Below are 22,009 nucleotides of genomic sequence, written 5' to 3' on the forward strand. Positions count from 1 at the left end.
GTTAATTAGCAAGCAGATTTTTATTCCCAAATCTACCTGTAATGTACTTTCAGGTCTCTGCTTAAAATTTTTACCCATAATGAAATGATTATATCTCTGCGAACAAATCTATCTAAAAACGTTGGGAGTTGTTGTCAAGGAGACACTTTTGAGGTTTGTTAAGGTGTGTAAATATCAGTATATGTGCTACTAATTAAGTATAACTTAAAATGGCACACAGCACAAATGGAAAAGGTTTCAGAAAAAAACACTTTTAGGATGAATATTAGTGTCTTTGCAGAAGGATGCAGCTGTATCATGAACCTCTATTAAATCATACTACATTATGTGAATATTATCTCTGCAAAGGTTAAAAGTAAGGCAGAACAAAATTAGAAAGGTTTTAGTACTGACAGTTCAGACGGGTCTCCTCTTTACCACAGTTTGGTGACATCTCTACTCAGCGTCTTCCTATAGGGCCATCTCAGACTGGAAATACTTGCCTTCATGTGTAATTTTTAATATCAAATAATATTTGGAAATAGCCTAATTTTACCTACTGACTTTGTTTAAATGGACTTTTTCATACAGTGCAGACAATTTAAAATTATAATAGAACCTGCTTAGCTATAAAATTTTATTAATTTCAGGGTAGTAAGAGAAAATGGTCACTGCTCTGATCTAGTAAATCTCATCCATATAAAAGTTAACATAAAGTGCAGCAGAGTGATCGTGCAAACAGAACACAAACTACTGTCAAATAAGAGTCCTTACACATGTAGGATATTTTAAATAAGTAGGATCATGTTGAGCCTTTAAGTCTTCCTCATTCTTTAGGCTGCAAAAACTATCACAAAATGATAGTGCAAGCAGCAGTGGAGTCTGAATCACCGCAGATTAACAGGCCTTGTGAATCCCAGTTAGCAGATGCCTCGTCTTGAACTGATTAAACTGGGAATGGATTGACCCAAATCTGAGGCCAGGTGTGTTCTCCTGTTTCATTTCTGAGTATCTCTGCCTACATTTAATTTAACCCTAAATCTGCTGAAATTTGCTGATCGCTCAGCTGAGTCCTTCATTTTCAGAATCAAACTATAGTTTCTTTTCACTTATGCCTTCAAAATCAGTGATGTTGCCTTCTTTGTTGATGCTAGGCAGTACACCTGCAACAAAACATGAAAAAATAACAAGAAAACTGAGGAAACGACATTGTGTGGATAAGTGATAGTCAAGTTGTGACTGACTCACCTGGTTGTTTGGGTTTCACTTCAGGCCAACCATCGGCGGAAAGTATTGTCTGGGGGAGAGAAAGCGCTTCAGGTCCTGCAACATAGATGTGAGTATGACCGTGCTCCACCATCCGCATCACTTTCAGTTTATCAGCCAGAATAATGATATTAATGCTGTTCTGCTCCTGACGTGTGAGACAGTGGTAAAACACAGACAGTCATGTGAAAAAGAAAGTGTGCCATCCTTTAATTGGGAAGATTTTTATACCAGAACCTAAAACAGAAAGTCTTCTGGTCCTTACAATATCTTAAAAAGAGCGAAGTACAACCTGAAATGAGCAACACATGACATATTAAACTGTCGCTGTCTTACAACAACCACGCCAAAAAAACTAAAAGCGATGTGTGAAAAATTAAGTTTGCGCGTGTGTGTGTGTGTGTGTGCGCGTGCGTGTATGTGTGTGACAGGAGTGCCCCGCAGGCTCTCGGGATTTCCGTGAGATTCAGTGTTCCAACTTCGACAACAGTCCGTTCCGAGGGAAGTTTTATACCTGGAAACCTTACAGAGGAGGTGAGACCCTGTTCTGTCTGCTTCATAGTGTGTGTTGAGGTGTAGTGTGAGCTTTGCTTTCTCACTGGCCACTCACTCCACAAAAATGGAGTTGCTTTCTTATGAGGAGAAGTGCAGGAAAGTGTGCAAAGTATTTAAAAGACTTGAAAGCTTTACCTGAATGAGGACAGAAGCAATCTGGAAACAGTGTTGGGAGTATAAGTACTACATATCGTGATTGTTTTGAATAGTCCACTACATATAAATACTGACTCTATGAAATGATCATTGGAAGTCATGAGCTAGTTCATTTCTCCAAATACAAAGAAAATAAATTAGTTTTCATCAGTTTATCTTTGTGCTGTAGCAGAGATTCCTTTGAGAGGAAAAATACTTTTCATAGTTCAATGTGGCAGCAGCTATTAAAACAATGTAACTACAGGGTGTCACAACCACAGATTCAGATAAAGTAGTCTCCAACAGCTTGTTGTCAAATTCTGCACCAACCTTAAGACATTTTCATTTGAGTCAGGTGTGATGCAGCAGGAAAACATATAAAACCTGCAGGACACTGACCCAAGAGGTCCGGATTGGTGATCCCTGCACTATAACTATAATTAGTCTGTAGCATCTTTCAACGAGAAAGTTGGAGGATCGATTCCAGGCTTCACCTGACGACATGCCTAAGTGTCCTTGGGCAAGACACTGAACCCTGCATTGACCCCAAAGTGCCTATCGGGGTATGAGTGTGTGTTAGTGTAAATGGGTGACTGTAACATGTAGTGTAAAGCACTTTGAGAGGTCAGCATGACTGGAAAAGCATTTTACAAGTACAAGTCTATTTACCAAGTCTTTCCTGATATGTTTTATTTTTCATAAATTATTAATAACATAGTTACATCTACACAGTCAAGCTCTTTGGATTCATAGTGAAAAATATGAGTGGACAGGGGGTTGATTATGAGCCTCTGTATGACTTGTAGTTTATTTTCAGTTTCATTTCAACCTTGATAATGATATTGGATAATTACTTGGTTGTCCCCTTAATGTAACCTGGAAAAATCATGAAATATTGAAGTTAATAACAAGATGCATCTCACAGTGGAGTTATCTAAGGAATGAAGTTGAATTGTCATCTTTGTTTTCCATAGCCACTTTCGGGAAAATAACCACTTGTGAATACATCTGGTCAGGATGCCTTCCCAACACCTCCCAGTATATGTCTCAAATGGTTTAGGAATGTTTCTATAACCTCACCTCCAACATAGGATAGGTGTAGATATGGTCTGTCTGTGTGTTCCCACAGCCAACCGTAACCTTACCTGAGAGAGAGAGTCCTTACCTGGAGTATCAGCTGGTTAGTCCAACGCCATTGGAGCGCAACACCTTCTTTGAAGTATTACCAAAACACAACCAGAAACAAAAAAGCAGTACAAAGATCATTCAAAAGTTTTTTGTTCTTTTGTTTTCCTCCAGCTTTGTGTTTTTTGCCAGGTCGCATAGGAAGTTGCTTTAACTAATCAACAAACTGCAGTGGATCAAGCTCCACTCTTTCAGGGCAGATTGGTTAGACTGGTACCCCAACAGAATGGTAACAAAAAAGTAGGATGGGCCTGGCCTTACCGGTTGGTGGAACAGGTTTTATGTTTAGGGATCTTGGCCGAAGCTGCTGATCCCTTACTCTAGGGGTGTCAAACTTCAGTCCTCAAGGGTGGAAACCAGCAGGTTTTTGTTGTTTCCCTTTATCAACACAGCTGATTCAAATAAAATGCATCCAGCAGCTTCTTGTCAACCTATTTATGAATTTCAGTCAAGTGTGTTGGAGCATGGAGACAACAAAAACCTGCAGGATAAACCTCGAGGACTGGGAATTTGACACCTGTGCCGTACCCAGTTCTGGTTAAGTGAATAACCTGTGACTAATTAAAGAAAAGTAGGCGGAAACTAAACCTGCAAGTTATTCTATGAAATGCAAGAAAAATTTCAAGTAAAAATGTAAAACACAAAAAAATAAATCCTTTTCTTGTAAAAGAATCCAGACTAACATGTTTATCCCAAAATAGTAGATTAGTCAAATTAGCGTCCAGCTAAAGGTCAGCAGGAAAAGATGAGCTGAGCTGATGACAGGAAACTATAGACTGACTCCTAGAAGCAAACAGAAGTCATAGAAAGGACTGCCTGTGTATGTGTGGAGAATATAATGAGCGAATCAAAGCTGCAGAGTCTCTCGTGTCTGGGCTACAGATGCTGGCTACAGAGAGCCACAAATCCCGGAATTTCTTGCAGGAATTCATTGTTTCTTGTGAGCACTAGATGCTGAAACTGGACGTGACAGATAAATAGTTTCAGCAGTGTAACTGCTTTTAATCGGTCGCCCATCCAGTTCCAACTTCAGGCAACAAGTGTTCCTTTCATCAGGTCAGCTGATTTTACAATGGAAATCCCTTGCAGCTGTTAAAATGGGAACAGTGCCGTAATCTTCACCCCGTTTTAAGGTCAAATCACACCATCTGTCCTCCCCAGCCCTCTCACTGTTCAAATCTTCAATTCAGCTATTCTTCTTATAATTTTACCTTCTTACTCAGTGGAAATTCCCTTTTCTTATTCCTCTCCTTTTCTATTCCCCTCCCACTCTTAACATCTTTCCATTTCTAACTTTATTTAGTTCACCAAAAGGAGTTATTATGCAATCACTCCTTCTTGTTTCTGTCCTGACATTGAAGAACAGAGACAACGTTTTTCTCAGTTCAGACAGCCAAGGACAGTTAATTAAGAAAACTCTTTCTTACCTCTTTTTTTTTTTTTAACGAAGCTACATATTGCTGTTCTCAGTCCAGCTGCCTTCACATTCAGCCTTCAAACTCCAGACAACATATGCTGCAAGGCCGAACAAGCACACTCTCCTGAAAGCTATGCATGCCCTGCCAAAGCCCAGCTCTGAGGGAATTGTAGTTTTCCATGGAGCGGCGGCTTGACTGCTAGTCCTACCAATATATATCCACTTTTTCTCTATTTCCCAGCACACACGGTACCTGCTCAGAAGCTGCCAACACAAACAAATGCAGCCCAGACTGATGTCAACACCCACTCAAATAGTGGAGATGTTGGCAGGTTTCACAGATGAATAAAGATTTGTGGCAATACAATGTTTGTGGATGTGTGTAGGTTTTCACATTTTTTGGTACATTTATTGGCCACTCAGTTACTTCGTCATACTAAGGGAGATGCTAAATCCTAAGCATGCAGACATTTGTGAAACTGTAGACGTCTATCTAAACTTTGACCTATTATTTAGCTGGCATAGATAAGTAGACTAGAGCCACTGCTCCTCCGCATCGAGAGGAGCCAGTTGAGGTGGCTCGGGCATCTGGTTAGGATGCCTCCTGGACCTCTCCCTGGTGAGGTGGTCCGGGCGAGTCCTTGTATGATTAGAGCCCGGGGAAGACCCAGTATATGCTGGAGGGATTATATCTCTTGGGTAGCCTGGGAACCCCTTGGGATCCCTTCTGAAGAGCTGGCAAATGTGTCTGGGGAGATGGAAGTCAGGGCTTTCCTGTTTAGACTGTTGCTCCTGTAATGACACCCCGGGTAAGCGGCAGAAAATGGAAAATGGATCGATGTACTTGTTTCCTCCATTGAGATCTAAGATTCAGGTTTTCCTTTAGTGTTATTTAGCCATTAGTAGAGTGAAATAAAAAAACCCCAGAAAATAACTGTATCGAGTTTCTAAAATGAAAAATAAGTTCTTGTATTTTGATGCGGTGTGTTCTGCTCCTTGTGTTTGTGTGTCCAGGGGGGGTGAAGTCCTGCTCTCTCAACTGTCTAGCAGAAGGTTACAACTTTTACACAGAACGTGCTCCTGCTGTGGTGGACGGCACTCCATGTCGAGACGACTCTCTGGATGTGTGTGTGAATGGAGAGTGTAAGGTAAGTTAAATGAAAGAACTGCCTGCACCATTATTTATGCATGTATGCCTCTAGTTCTCGATTAATATGAAAGCCATTAGCTGTAAGAACACAAGTTTTACCACTCATAGGAGCTTAATCTTAATCACTTTTAAAATTGCTTACACTGTTTGAAGACTCTGGGAAGCGGCCACTGTCTCGTTTACACACGAACCACTGCAGCTCATCACAGCAAGCTGCGCAGTTGAGAAACTGTCGTTATTTTGACAGCAGTCTGGGTTTCTCTTTCATGATGATCTTTCTAAAAGTTAATGAAAATGCAACATTGAACTGCTGTTCATTTTTAATTTGCAGACCATCTGGAAACCGAAACCCATTTGACACTCACATGGCCAATTTGTGCGACAGTTTAGACAAAAGACAACTTATTGATAATTATGCATAAGTTATGTGGTTCTTGATAAATCCTTCTCTGGTAGTTCTGCTATAAACAATAAGGAAAAGATCTGAGGGCAAAAATAAATTTAACATAAGGACTTCCAGCTTGAAATGTAACATTGCCTCTTATTACCCCTCACTGCGCTCCTTTATTTCTACTCATTGGAAAGTATTTGTTTACCAACACCCCTCTTTTTTTCATTTCTCCTCCTCCCCTCTTTTTCTCTGTGTTATTCTCTGTTCTGCTCTGTAGGAACTCAGTGACCCTGCAGCTCAGCTGTTGGTCTGTCTGCACCACAGGCTGGCTTTCATTCACTGCTTTCTATTGTCTGTTTTTCCTTTCTGACTCTGAAGTACTTTACTGTTCCCTTACAATTGTTCTGCCTTCAGTCCAACTTCTCCTCTCTTCCTAATTATTTAATCCTTTGTACTATATTATGTGCACACATTCAACTCCAAGCACACCACACCCTCTTCCTAGTTTCAGTGTAAAAGTCTTACAGTCTTGAAAGGTAGAGACGGTGAGGTGGATGGTCATTTATTGGAGGGACAAAAGAAGTAATGCAGCGGCTTCCCCCAATCTTATCCAACAGCAGACCCATTTTAATACACCTAAAAAGAAAAACAGAAATGTAGGGAAGTGTTTGAATCAAATAGCAAGTCTGTAAAATTGGAACATACCATCCATCCATCCATTCATCCATCTTTCCTTCCATCCAACGCATATACAAGGTCAGGTCAGCAAAGCAACAGCTTGAGGGGGAAGACTCAGACCCTCTTTACCCAGGTGATACTCTCAAACTCCTCCTGAGGATCACAAGGTATTCCTAAACCAGAAAAGATATGTAATCACTCCAGCGAGTCTTAAATCTGCCCTAAGTTCTTTTTACAGTAGAAAAAGTTCAGAAAACTTTCAAGGACAGGTGACCAGGTGGTCAAACCGCCCCAGTGCATGCTGAATATCTTGGTCCAAGGAAGCCAACTGAACCAGATCATCTGCAAAAACCAGCAATGCAAACATGAGGTTACCATGAGACCAGGTACCCTCCTCTCCACCTTGAGATCCTTTCAATGAATTCCTCAAAAAGGACTGGGAATTTCTGAGAATGTGGACACAGATCACAAATGTGTTAGACATACAGGGAGCTCGTAGTCTGCAACAACAACCCTCAGAACCCCCAGAGCAGGGGGGGCCAGCTCCGAGTCTCGAGGGCCACAATCCTGCAGGTTTTCCATGTATCCCTGCTCCAACACACCTGACTCAAACTAATCACTATTTGTGCAGAACTTCATGAACTGTTGGATCCATTTAATGGAAGCCAGGTGTCTTGGAACAGGGATATGTCTAATACCTGCAGGACAGCGGACCTGGAAGATTGACTTTGGGGATCCCTGCCCCAGAGGATTATGGTCGCAAGCATCTGGGGACTAATCTTGTCTACCCTTGGTACTCTGATGCCTGGGAGCTTTTTAATTACCTGGATAACCACTGGCAAGGTGAAGGACATGTGTTCTCAAGTTTGCTCAAGTCTTCAGACCACCTAGTGGAGGACATAGTTGGATTAAGGAGATCCTCAAAGTTGTTCTTCCATGCTTGATGAAATCACCAGTTTGGATCAGCAGTTCTCCACTAAGGCCAAGAGCCAGTTGTGATAAATGCTGCTTTTTTCCCCCCCTGATCCCTCAAATGGTTTGTAAGAACTTCTTTAAGACCAACCAAAAGTTGAAATTCCTTTCATACTCAAGGTTTAGCTTCAGCAACCGCAGCTGCTGCAGCCTGTTTGGCCATTTGGTCCTGCCTGCTTACCCCATCACTGGTGTCCAGATCTGTCAGTTTCTGCAAAGACTGGCAGTCAGGGTGTTTTGGCAACAGCTAAACCCACCACTGAGGCTTTGAACATGACCCATTTAAAAAAAAAAAAAAAAAAAACCTCACCCAAAGGTATGCGTTGAAGACATTGCAGAGGGTTCTCCTCCAGACATTCCCAATTCACACTCCCTGTTTACTACTCTCTACCAGATCTAACTTAAGTTATTAGTTGGTAGCTCCAACCCTTTCTTCACCTGAGTGTCTGAGACATAAAGCTGCAGACCTGTTGATGCAAAAACAAAACCGGTCATTGATATTTGCCCTATGGTGGTCTTGTATCAAGTGGATTTATGAATTCCTTTTGCTCAAATATGGTGCTTGTTATGAACAATTCATGACAAAAACAAAAATTCACCAGTAGACTCACCAATCAGGTTCAGATCCAGGTCGCTGTTCTTCCCAATCCCAACAGGTTACTCCAACATTACCCACATGTACATTGAGACATACTTGTGGGTCTCTCCACACCTGCCTGGAGGCTCTCCCCTGGGCAACTCTGGAGTATGACAGAGTCCAGCCCCTCCCTGGGGAGTGGGACCAAACTCCAGGGAGTTTGGTCCCACTTCCCATACTGTGTGTAGAGGTGAGCCCTACTATACTGTATATCTAGTCAGCACTGCTCAGCCTCACATACCAGCTCTTTTTCTCTCAGCAAGGTTAAATTCCACATCTCAATAGCCAGTTTTTGATACTGGGAATACAAAACATGCACCTTAAGCAGGGTACTGGTTGGCCAATTGACCTCATGAGCTCTTGGAAACACTGTTTGCGTCTAGGAACGCAAGGCCTCCTGCTATTGTAGATCATTTCAAACTTCAACAACTCACAATTCTTACATGATAAAACCACCATTTTCATCTCTTGATTCAGCGTTGAGCTGCAATCCAGTCAGTGTAAAAGTAATAATAAACTCAGGCCTCATTATCCCTCACTACAATAAGCAGCTGCCATATGAATATATGAGAATAAGATCAGTTGCCATTTATTTTCTGCGCTTTTGTTTAAGTTTGGTCGCTGTTTGAGAATTTGAGTAAAACCACCTGCTTCGCTCATCATGAAATTTATTTATGTCGACAGCTATGAGTTTAGCAACCAAAGAGCGTTATGTCTGCAGAGGATCAGAAAACACATCTGGAGTTGCCATCTGATATTTCTGTGTTTTGAAAAAGTGGTCTGGAAGACATTAGGCGGTAATTTGTCAGCATGGCCTCTGACACCTCTCAACTCACTGACTGTGCCCTTTTCCCCATGACCCTGAGTGTCCTTGCAGCTCACTTATTTCTCCCTTCCCCCAGCACGTAGGTTGTGATCGTGTGCTCGGCTCGGACGTACGCGAGGACCGCTGCCGAATCTGTGGGGGTGACGGGAGCAGCTGTGTCTCTGTAGAGGGAGTCTTCAACGATTCGCTGCCTGAAGGAGGTAGAGATCTAAAATACTCGAGAACCTCTTGTACTTTTCCAATTATTTCACCTCTTTTCCTAAGTGAGCAGTTGCTGCAGAGTTTTCTGTAGCTGAAGACTTTAATCTATGCTGAAATTATAAACAGAAGAGGAAAGAGGCTTACATTTTGTTTTCAGCTTTGTAAAAGTGCCCACTTATCCGAGAATTACACAAAGTCAGCAAGAGGCATTCACCATGAGGTTATGCAATGTAGCCTGTTGTCGCAAAAAAATGCACATGTGAACTTTGACATTCTGGATTGTGAGTGCACTTGAGAAACTACAGCTTGGTATCCAAATTAGGATGCACCAGATGTTTAAAAATCATATTTTTCTGCTCACAGAAGCATTTTGCGTTATAAAGTCAACAAACCAGCACAACTCTTCAGAACAATCCTTAATCCTTGCAAATATTTTGCTTCCCAATCTTCTGATGAATGCTCAGAGAGAAATGTCTTGGAAATAGATGAGTAAAAGCTTTCACAGTCTAAACTTAAACTTGGCTTCATAGACATAAATAGTCACATGTCTAGATCCAGCAAGTCTCTCATTATCAACACGGACAAAGTGGAGTTCTAAAATAAAAACGGGAAATATTGATTTACAAAACATAATACCATCAAAAGACACGTAATCCTGTGACATCTGCGTGCAAGGGATCGGGTCAAAAATATTTTTGTTTTGGAAATCACTGCACAAACTTCCAGAAATGATTCTTATAAACACAGTTGCTATCAATAAACCCAGATTAAAACTGTTATGGAAAAGAAGCAGCCATATGTGAACATGATGCAGAAATTATCGTCTTTTCAAAGCCAAAGCATTAAAAATTGACTGAGACAAAGTGGAAAACTGCTCTTTGATGAGAATAATCAAAATTTGAATGTTTACTTTGTTTCTTAAAACAATGGAAGCTGCATCCTTCTGACTAAAGACCAAAGGTACCGTCCAGCTTGTAAACAATGCTTTTAGTATAGGTTTTAAACCAACATACGATGCTTCCATGTAACTTCCTCCAACTTTTCAGGGAAGACCTGCATACTTCAGCTAGACAGTGGTAAACCACATCCTGCATCCATTACTACAGCATGGCTGGCAGGTGCTGGACTGGCCTGTCTGCAGTCCAAAACCTTCACCATCTGAAAGCATTTTGAGCATCACAAAATGAGAAAAAAAAATCAGGATTTTTGAGAAGCTTGAATCCTGTATCAGAAAGGGACAACGTTCGTCTGCCAAAGTCCAGCAGCTGATCTCCTCAGTTCCCAGCATCCAACACTTATTCAGAAACTGGGTTGAGTATAAAGTATTTAACAGTATGATGTATGACCAGCATTTCTCCTGTGTACAGTTGTGTGTGGGTGTGGGTGTGTGTGCTATGGGTGGAGAATAATGTGGGCAAACAGCAAGTGAAGATGAGGATTTAATTCTGCAATAAAAAATTATAACCTAAATCCAATACACTCTAAAAACGTATGTTTTCTATTAACATCAATGAGATCAAAACAAAAATCAAGCCCTGTCTGCGCCTCGTTCTGCTCCCTCGACTGTAAGGCCACTCTGAACCGTTTGCACTCTAAGCCTCGGTGGTGTCCATCCATCTTGTTCCTGTCGCAGCACCTCTTTCAATGTTCGGTCCAGCCAGCCAGTCACCCTGCCTGGCCGAACAGGTCCTCACTGTGTCACTTATTCTATTTTCTTTATTCTTATTCTATTCATTCTATTTTCTTTTATAGTCTGTTGGCTAGAAATGAACAGTCCTGTATGCCAGTTTAAACCAGTTCAAAACTAAATAAGACCATGCAATAAAACCAAATCAAACCTGAATAAAACTTGCAAAAAATACAAATAAAACCATTTTAAACTCAAATAATAAAAGTCTGATTAAAAAGCAATAAATCAAAATTCTCACTTCCAGCCCGTGATGTTTGTGTGAGTGTATATGCGTGCGTGCGTGTGTGTCCATCTCTCCTCTATGTGGTGAGGAAGGCATCCCCTTCCCACACTAATCTGCACGGACCAGGTGTAAGCCATTGAGGCCAATCAAGGGGCCTTACAGATGGGCAGGCGTGCAGCTCTTCAGCCCCTCTCCTGGTTCTACCCTGCTGCAGCAGCAGGCGTGGTCAGTTCTACCCATTGACAAATTTGTGGGAGTTTGCCAGCTGTGGCTGCCGAGTGAGCTGAACCATTTAATTCTCCAACATCAGTTGGCCATAAATCTGTTTGTGGGCGTACTGGGAGGGTGTGCACCACATGCCATTGCTCCAGGTCCCTTGGACACTGCTGTCTTGTCTGGCTCACAACAACCATTGGTGTGGACCCGCTTCACCCTGGGGAGAGACCTCTCCTAGCGGCTGTGGTTCCTGAAGATGAACCATTTCTGCCCTCCCACATCTGGGTGTTGTTGGGCACGGCTGGGACTCATCAGTACAGAGGCAACCTGCCTTCAACATTTTGTATGGTTTAAGTTTTCATATTTGATTTTGATTTTATTTTGTTTGCTGTTCTGCATGTTTATTTCAGTTGGCAGGTTGCTCTCTTCTGCAGGCCCACCCCTGTGCTCATCCCCAGGCTGTGGCTTCACAGTGTTTTATAGATGGTTTTTATTTTGCTTTTGACCATTTGTTGTATTAAATAAACTTTGTTTTTTATTGTGAAACCCACAATCCCTGTCTGGGCTTTTATCAAACTTGTGGCCATGTTGGCCAATTGCTAGGGAGTCACCCCTAGCTGGCGTTGTCATGTCGTCCTCTCTTCACTCGCCACATCTAGTAAAAATAAATCACAGAATATAAGAATTTAATCCAAAAAGCATCAGGAGTACAAAGGCAATCAAAGAAGTGAGTTATCAAGTGATTTAAATAAAGCCGTGGAGGACCTGACCTCCTCTGGCAAATCGATCCACGGTGACCCAGACCTGACAAGAAAAGCTCAGACACTCTGACTTTTTGATTCGGATCTTGGAATCTCTAGTAGGGAGCCACCAGAGGATCTCAGTCTAATCCCAGGCTCATCTGAGGTTAGATACTCATTGATACATTCTGGAGCATGTACCAGACATGTCCTAAAAGTAATAATTAGATTCCTAAAATCCATTCGTAAAATACACATAACTTGTGAATTCAGGCCAGAATTGGAATATTGTGTTCTCTTTTGATAGAATGGAAGTCTGGAAAGGTTGTATTTGCTCAAGAGAGTCATTTACAGTAGTCAAGCCATCCATCCATCCATCCATCCATCTTCTGCCGCTTATCTGGGGTCGGGTCGCGGGGGCAGCAGCCTAAGCAGGGAAGCCCAGACTTCCCTCTCCCCAGCCACATTTGCCAACTCTGCGGGGGGGATCCCGAGGCGTTCCCAGCCCAGCCGAGAGATATAATCCCTCCAGCGTGTCCTGGGTCTTCCCCAGGGTCTCCTCCCAGAGGGACGTGCCTGGAACACCTCACCAGGGAGGCGTCCAGGAGGCATCCTGACCAGATGCCCGAGCCACCTCAACTGGTTCCTCTCGATGCGGAGGAGCAGCGGCTCTACTCTGAGCCCCTCCCGGATGACTGAGCTCCTCACCCTATCTCTAAGGGAGAGCCCGGCCACCCTGCGGAGGAAACTCATTTCAGCCGTCTGTATACGAGATCTCGTTCTTTCGGTCACGACCCACAGCTCATGACCATAGGTGAGGGTAGGAACGTAGATCGACTGATAAATCGAGAGCTTCACCTTCTGGCTCAGCTCCTTCTTCACCACGACAGATCGGCGCAGAGCCCGCATTACTGCAGACGCCGCACCGATCCGTCTGTCGATCTCGCGCTCCATCCTTCCCTCACTCGTGAACAAGACCCCGAGATATTTAAACTCCTCCACTTGAGGCAGGACCTCACTCCCGACCCGGAGAGGGCAATCCACCCTATTCCAGCTGAGGACCATGGTCTCAGATTTTGAGGTGCTGATTCTCATCCCAGCTACTTCACACTCGGCCGTGAATCGCTCAAGCGAGAGCTGGAGACCACGACCAGATGAAGCCAACAGGACCACGTCATCCGCAAAAAGCAGGGACCTGAGGCCACCAAGTCGGATCCCCTCAACACCTCGGCTGCGCCTAGAAATTCTGTCCATATAAGTTATGAACAGAATCGGTGATAAAGGGCAGCCTTGGCGGAGTCCAACCCTCACCGGAAACGAATCTGACTTACTACCGGCAATGCGGACCAAGCTCTGACACCTGTCGTACAGGGACCGGACAGCTCGTACAAGGGGGTCCGGTACCCCATACTCCCGGAGTACCCCCCACAGGAGTCCCCGGGGGACACGGTCGAATGCCTTCTCCAGGTCCACAAAGCACATGTAGACTGGTTGGGCAAACTCCCATGCCCCCTCCAGGACCCCAGAGAGGGTATAGAGCTGGTCCACTGTTCCGCGACCAGGACGAAAACCACACTGCTCCTCCTCAATCCGGGATTCGACTCTCCGGCGGACCCTCCTCTCCAGGACCCCTGAATAGACCTTACCAGGGAGGCTGAGGAGTGTGATTCCCCTGTAATTGGAACACACCCTCCGGTCCCCCTTCTTAAAAAGGGGGACCACCACCCCAGTCTGCCAATCCAGCGGTACTGCCCCCGATGTCCACGCGATGCTGCAGAGGCGTGTCAGCCAGGACAGCCCCACAGCATCCAGAGCCTTAAGGAACTCCGGGCGGATCTCATCCACCCCCGGGGCCTTGCCGCCAAGGAGCTTTTTGACCACCTCAGCGACTTCAGCCCCAGAGATAGGAGAGTCCACCCCTGAGTCCACCAGCTCTGCTCCCTCATGGGAAGACGTGTTGGTAGGATTTAGGAGGTCTTCGAAGTATTCCCTCCACCGACCCACAACGTCCCGAGTTGAGGTCAGCAGCTCCCCACCTCCACTGTACACAGTATTGATGGAGCACTGCTTCCCCCTCCTGAGCCGCCGGATGGTGGACCAGAATCTCCTCGAAGCCGTCCGGAAGTCTTTCTCCATGGCCTCGCCGAACTCCTCGCATGCCCGAGTTTTTGCCTCGGCAATAGCCGAAGCCGCATGCCGCTTAGCCCGTCGGTACCCATCAGCTGCCTCCCACAGGCCAAGAAGGCCCGATAGGACTCCTTCTTCAGCTTGACGGCATCCCTCACTGCTGGTGTCCACCAACAAGTCCTGGGATTACCGCCACGACAGGCACCAACGACCTTACAGCCACAGCTCCGGCTGGCCGCCTCAGCAATAGAGGCACGGAACACAGCCCATTCGGACTCAATGTCCCCCGCCTCACTCGGGACATGTTCGAAGCTCTGCTGAAGGTGGGAGTTGAAGCTCACTCTGACAGGGGACTCAGCCAGACGTTCCCAGCAGACCCTCACAACACGTTTGGGCCTGCAAGCTCTGACCGAACAGCAGTTCAGAGTACCCACCCTTTCTGGGGCCCTTGGAGGGAGTGCTGGAGGGTGCTCCTTCTGGGGACTCCATTGTTCTGCTGGGGGACTTCAATGCTCACGTGGGCAATGACAGTGAGACCTGGAGGGGAGTGATTGGGAGGCATGGTCCCCCCCCTCTGAACCCAAATGGTGTTTTGTTATTGGACTTCTGTGCTCGTCATGGATTGTCTATAACGAACACCATGTTCCAGCATAAGAGTGTCCATGTGTACACCTGGCATCAGGATTCCCTGGGCCGCAGTTCGATGATCGACTTTGTAGTCGTATCGTCGGACCTGCGGCCACATGCCTTGGACACTTGGGTGAAGAGGGGGGCGGAGCTGTCAACTGATCACCACCTGGTGGTGAGTTGGCTCAGATGGTGGGGGAGGAAGCCGGTCAGTAGTCAAGCCTCGGTGTAAAAAAAAAAAAAAAAAAAAAAAAAAGGCATGGATCGCAGTCCTTTTCTGAGTTTTTAGAAGACAGAACAACTGTGTTGTGGAGATTCTTCTGAACTGATAAATGTTTTAACATGCTGATTAAAATTTGCTAATTATTTTGAGAAACACAAACATTTCTGCAGTTATCAGTAACGTTAGTGGAGGAACTGAGCTCTGAAGAATATGGCAACATGTAGTGTCTGAGTTACTCAGAGTTACTTATTATTAGAAGACAGTTGTTCACTAGTGTTTCCTTACGGGTCTCCTCTGTGCTCAGAAGCATCTCACTCCAGGTGGATGTGTGATGATCAAGACGGAGTGTCGGATATAGGTGTGTGTTTGCATGCATGTGTGTAAGTTTGAGTGTGTTGGAAGGGGGAGGGTTATTCTTTTTAGTGCTTTTAAAATTTGTAACATCTGTGTGCTACATTTTATTGTATGAAAAGTGCTTCATGAATAATGTTTGATTTGATCTGAAAAGCGAAAATGAGATGAATTTGTTGTTAGAAAAGTAAAAACAAAAAGTTGTATCTGTAAAAAAAAATAAAATAATAAAATATACATATATATACATATATATATATATATATATATATATATATATATATATATATATATATATATATATATATATATATATATATATATATATATATGTATATATATATATATATATATATATATATGTATATATATATATATATATATATATATATATATATATATATATATATATATATATATATATATATATATATATATATATGTATATATATATATATATATATATATTTCTGGTTAGATTTCCTAGTGATCACATGTATATAGAAAAGAAGACAGTGCAGAGGCCTGGACTTTGGGTGTTTCTTGACACTGGATGTTTATGTAAAGATCCACTAAAGATCATCAGAGTACAACTCATATATTTAACTTCACAGTTTGAGTCAACTCAGTTCTTTGAATAAAACAATGAGCCTAAAAATAACCTAAAATAACAATGATAACTCAGCAGAAGCTGTTTAACATATAAGGAATTAAACATAAATGAACAGATAATGTATTCTGCATGCATAGATATTTTTATTCTCCAGCCACCCAGGAACCGGATGTGTGGCAGATTTAGGTGAGGTCCAACCAGTGTGGCTTGAGGTCCTTCTGCTGCCCAAATTTATTTTGGATTACTTTCTACCCACAACACCAACTCCAGAGTCTTTCACCCAACTGTCAACGCCACTCACCCCCTCCCATGATCCCCAAAGCGGACACACCCTGAGCAGGCAGCGGTGCTCTGAACCACAGAGACCAGGCCAGTCTGTCAACTCCAGCTGATGTCTCAACAGCCCTCTAAATATCTGACATTATGGCTGTCCTTAAAAAAAGAATTGGAGTGTAGGTTTTGTTGTGTAACCAGTTTTACATCCTTACTTTTATGTTACCATAATTTAGGGAAGCCAAAGTTCAGTCCATGAGATCTACCATCCTGCAACTTATAGATGCAACCCTTCTGTAACACACCTGAATCAAGGGGCTGAGTTTCCTCTACATGTCATCCAGCTCTGCAGAGACCCGGTAACGGACCGTTCATTTAATACAGGTGTGTTGGACAAGTGTGTCCGAATGTCCACACTATTCCCTCCTTTACTATACAGGGTTAGACTATATAACACAGTATATTGTTTACTTGTTCTGTTTGCAATTTGGACATGAAGCTGGCTGTTTTCTCCTTGCCAACTGTCACCACGGCAACCACCGTGCATCTTCCAAATCCAATCCAAACTCATGTCAAAATATTTTATTTTATTCTTTCTTTATTCAATCAATCAGAATAAAATAAGGGCTCTTTACTTGTTTTTTTTTTTTAACCTGCTTCGATGTTTGTGTCATTTTGAGCTCCTGCCCACAAAGCATTGTGGTCCTTATCGACCTATCCAGTGACCATCGACCAGTGCTTGCTACTTTTCAAGATGCATTGTGGGGGATTTTGAGTACACTACTTTTTTTCTTTCTAGATGTTTGCACACCCTTTAGAAAATGGCATGACCACCATATAGGGCACTTTATAGGGAATATTGTGGACATAACCTAAAAGTTGCAGAATAGTAGATCTTGAGGATCGAACTTAGGCGCACCTGCCATAATTGATGTGTGAATATTTTTGCACTCGCTTCTAAATAAGCAGATCGTCACGTAACATTAAAAAAAAAAACTGACATCAAAACTAAATTGAGTCGTGCTTCAAATTAAATACAAAAAATCACAAATCTCCATCATGAAACCAGTGTCACTAATTGGTAAAAAGCTTTTATCATTTCACACCCATCACTTCACACCCACCAGTTAAAAAATGTGTTTGACTCCAAAGCAACCATTATCTCACTTGTTTCTCATATAAGAACCCTGCAGGACCCGCAGGGTCACAGCTCTATTCTTACAGGCCACAATAGTAATCTCTATGACGGATGAACTGATATCAAGCTGCTCTCTATGTTCTTACATGTTTTGCTGTAATTAATCAACACAATAAAAAAAATCAACAGTTGTATCAATCTTATGTAACCGCCTTCGCTGTCTGAACATAATATAAAGACCTCAACTTACAATGTGCTTCTGATTTTGCTACCACAACGTGCACTTTAAATGTTTTCCTGTAACTTAACGACGGTTTTTCTACATTTCTGTGGAATCAGAGATTCCTTTGTTGCCAGGCTGCACGGTGGCGTAGTGGTTAGCACAGTGACCTCACAGCAAGAAGGTCGCTGGTTTGAGCTTCGGCTGGGAGAGACACATGTCTGGGTTCTCTCTGGGTATTCCAGCTTCCTCCCACCCTCCAAAGACATGCATGTTGGGTGAATTGGTTACTCTAAATTGTCCCTAGTAGTGAGTGTGAGCGTGAAAGGTTGTTTGTCTCTCTGTGATGAACTGGCAACCAGTCCAGGGTGTACCCTGCCTGGGTAGGCAGGGTACAAGGCTTGAGCTTCCAATGACCCTGAATTTGCCTAAGCAGTTAGGAAAATGGATGGATGGAGTGCCGATAAGGGCCTCTGCTAGATCAACGTGTTTCATTGGTGTTTAAAAGGGTTTAAGCTATAAAAAAATATCTACATTCTTTGGGCCACACAGAAAATAATATGTTCATATTTATTTATTGCCAATAAAACCTAACTGAACCAAGTTCACATCGGTTCACACTCTTCTCCACGCTGTTTGAGCCTAAACGCCATTGACTTGGTTGCAGCTACAGCACAACATGTTCTCGTTTCTGACCCAACTCAAACTCCAGGCACAGGGCTGAGACTTATTCTGGTCAGATTTATGACTACCAGAATTACTCAGCCATGTCTACAGCCAGCTTTTGATTTCTCTAAACTCCTAAAAGACTTTGGCCAACACTTCTCCTCTCCTGTCTGCTTCGGTGATTTAAGGGGTCCCCGTAGAGTATTTGACCTCCAGCAGTGCTTTGTAGCAGTTTTAATATGTGTTTGCTCAGCATTTTGTTTGCTTTATATATGTGCACACGATGACCCACACACGGTACGTATTGCTGGATTATCATTCAAATTTGCTGATCTTCAGTGCAAAGAGCCAGCGTATGCAGCAATGTGTTGGCAAAGTAGCAGCGTAGTAAAAATGTCTGTTTAAGGGCAGGTATCAAGCTTGCGAGAGACAAATCTTTTAAGAAATGCAGCGATCACACTTCTTAGACTTTATGGAACATATAGCGTGAACCTGAAGCAAATTAGTATGAAAAATCTTTACAGATTAGAGTGAAAGCTTATAGAGTAAGTTATTCAGCACTTCTGGTCTGTTAGCACACTGAGTGATAACATTATCCTCTAGTGAGTGTTTTATGACCCCAAAACGAAGCCAAACCACTTAGTCTGCACTGTAAAATATGTTTTAGGAAAGAGAGTTGAATGCATCCCATTCCGGAAAATTAGAAAGATTTTCTTTCTTAAAGCAGCAGCATCATTTAATTTTTGGTCTGATCAGTTCTATATTAATGGCCTTACAAGTCTCGTTCCATCTGTCCAGCCTGGGGCTCTGGTAGGCAGTAAGGGGGTCACTGAGGTGTCAAGCCAGAGGTTTACAGTCCAAATTCAGCAGATGAAATTAGATTTTACCTCTTTGTTTTTTGTTTTTTTTTATTATTCTGTCTTCCTCTAGTGAACTTAAGTTATTTTCAGGGCTGCACCGCCTGGTCTGCTGGCTGTGCAGCAGAGCAAAGCTGAAAAAAGCAGAGCGAGCCGGGGTGGAGGTGAGATGCGCATAAAAAAGAAACAAGGCAGGAGACCAAGACAGATGGAGGGAATGGAGCTAAGAGGAGAGAAGAAGCCGGCTTTTGGCAAAGTTCTCACTCTTGAGCAGAGAGCAGAGGACAGCTGCCCAGGAATGCAGCTGGAATCTGAAGCCTCTGCTTAGTCCATCGGTGTCCCACAGAGCTAAACACTACTTGTGCATCGCTTTCCTGATCCACAGAGCCTAAACCTCCTTCACCTCCTTTTTTTTTTTTCCAAATCTGTGTGTTTGTGTGTCCCAGGATATGAAGAAGTGGTCAGAATTCCTAAGGGATCCGTGTTCATCCACATACAAGAGCTCAACATTTCCCTCAACTATCTTGGTAAGATGACATTAAAGCTCATTTAAACTAATTAACTCTAAATGTAAATAGTGATATAATTATGTATCCTTGAATCTCCCTTCCCTCCCTTCCCTCTGTTTTCTAGTGCTGAAGAGTAAAAGTGACCAGTATTTTATCAATGGAAAGCTGACCATCGACACTCCTCGGAGGTTCAACATTGCCGGCACCACCTTCCACTACAGGCGGCCCAGCGATGGACCGGAAACCCTTGAAGCTCTGGGTCCAACAAATATCAGCCTCATTGTCATGGTGAGACTTAACACAGCAGATTTCTACAAGCAGCTTTGATAAATGGGGATAACAGATAGAGTTTTGTTTTGGTAAGCTGAGGTTGTGTTAAATGTTGGATTGTGTGTGTTTGAAGGTGCTGGTGAGAGAGGAGAACCCAGGGATCCACTATCGCTTCAACCCACCGCTCAGCAGAGATCTCCAGAACGGCTTTGCCTGGCACTACACCTCCTGGTCACGTTGCTCGGCTCTGTGTGCTGGAGGTGACTGAAACTATAGCAAAACAATCTTTTTGTGCAGATTTTCATTCATCAAGGTCATGGTAATTTTCAAAACTTGAATTGAAGGCATCTGGACAAGTGAAGAAGTCCAGTTTCCTTCTATTCAAGTCCTCGGGGAACGAAACAACCACTAACTGTTTAAACACAAACCGTAACGTGGAGAAAACATGAAGTCCTAAGAATTAGATTTAAAGCTGTAAAAACAGATTGATTTTTGGATTCGTACAAATAGCAGAGACAATGCAGATTTGCTCTTGTGAGAGTTTTATGTCAAGAGAAGTAGAGAAATGAAATCTATTTATTGCTGGAAGAAGTAAAATAAAGAAAAAAACAAACCAAACACATGGGTAACATCTGCTTGATGAAAAATAAGATTTTACACACATATATATATATATATATATATATATATATATATATATATATATATATATATATATATACATATATATGTGTGTGTGTGTGTGTGTGTGTGTGTGTGTGTGTGTGTGTGTGTGTGTGTGTGTGTGTGTGCGATGGACTGGCGATCTGTCCAGGGTGTTTTCCTGCCTCTCACCCAATGATTGTGGGATAGGCTCCAGCTTCCTCAAACTATAAAATGTCTGTGTGGTGAAGCAGAAGTCGGGTACATAGAGTTTGTTAAAACTTTATGGCACTTTAGGTTTAATTACATAAATAGCTGTTGCTCTTGACAACGAAAATTCATAAAGTCACTTCAATCTTTGTCATTTTTGCAGCACATATGATTTTCTTTTGTACTTCGCTCTAAACCAGTTTCCCTACAAGTTAACCAGCTGCAGTGTACAATGTTTTTCAGACGTGTGTGTGTATGTTGAAGATCGTCTCATCCAGCAGTCACAAATCATATTTTGGTCATGAGCCATTTAGTGTTTTAGACATTTTTTACGGAATTAAATCATGTTAAATGTGATTATTTGATTCAGATTTTCATTCTTCTCTTTTTTCACTGCCTTGCTATTTTTGCTCTTTGTACCCATTGATACACACTGAAACACACACAGACCCACTCTGGCTTCTGAAAACATGGCTTTAATCTCTGTAGATTGGAACTGGGGCTTTTCTGGGAGGCCTTGTAGAAGCCAGAGGCAGCTGAGCAGTTCACAGACTTTGAAGCTTTGGAGATACCACACATGAGCAATCTATGGCCTTTGTGAGTTAATGATCTGTGCAGCTTTACCTGATAAGAGCTCATTTTCCCTCTGGTAGATTCCTGCTTTTTGCATCCTCGCTGCACTTTCTGTGCCAAGGAGAGGATGAGAAAAAAATTACTGAACATCCCGTGGTAGTTTGTGTGGTTACAGTTTTTTCAGACTTGTTTTGACTGATCTGTTTTTTATTTTTCTTTAGAAAATCTTTTCTTTCTTTTTTTCTGACAACTTATTTTTCAATAAATGTTCCACCATGGCTCAAAGTAGCAACAATCTCTAGATACAGTGAGAAGCTCTAGTTTCCCACAGTGCAACCCTATCGCTTGTACAATCTGCATACAACATGTGGCATTGCTGCAAGAGGAGGTTAAAGCCAAAGTACACTTGTAAATTCTTATCTTATAGAAGCTACATTTAGATAAGGAAC

At 42.8% G+C, this 22,009-nt stretch overlaps 1 protein-coding gene across 2 annotated transcripts in view; it reads left to right on the forward strand.

Moving 5' to 3' along the window:
- adamts10 (ADAM metallopeptidase with thrombospondin type 1 motif, 10) overlaps nt 1–22,009 on the forward strand; it is a 56,233-nt gene that overhangs the window by 29,571 nt on the left and 4,653 nt on the right. Inside the window, exons 15-21 of one of the 2 annotated variants that reach the window (XM_079244577.1) lie at nt 1,252–1,315; nt 1,677–1,779; nt 5,552–5,685; nt 9,268–9,391; nt 19,803–19,883; nt 19,990–20,153; nt 20,269–20,395. In XM_079244577.1, coding sequence (XP_079100703.1) covers nt 1,252–1,315; nt 1,677–1,779; nt 5,552–5,685; nt 9,268–9,391; nt 19,803–19,883; nt 19,990–20,153; nt 20,269–20,395 — 797 coding nt within the window. The remainder of the gene's footprint in view (nt 1–1,251; nt 1,316–1,676; nt 1,780–5,551; nt 5,686–9,267; nt 9,392–19,802; nt 19,884–19,989; nt 20,154–20,268; nt 20,396–22,009) is intronic. The other variant, XM_079244578.1, reaches the window with a different exon arrangement.

The sequence above is a fragment of the Telmatherina bonti genome, assembly GCF_933228915.1.
Source record: "Telmatherina bonti genome assembly, chromosome: 8".
Classification (NCBI taxonomy): domain Eukaryota; kingdom Metazoa; phylum Chordata; class Actinopteri; order Atheriniformes; family Telmatherinidae; genus Telmatherina; species Telmatherina bonti.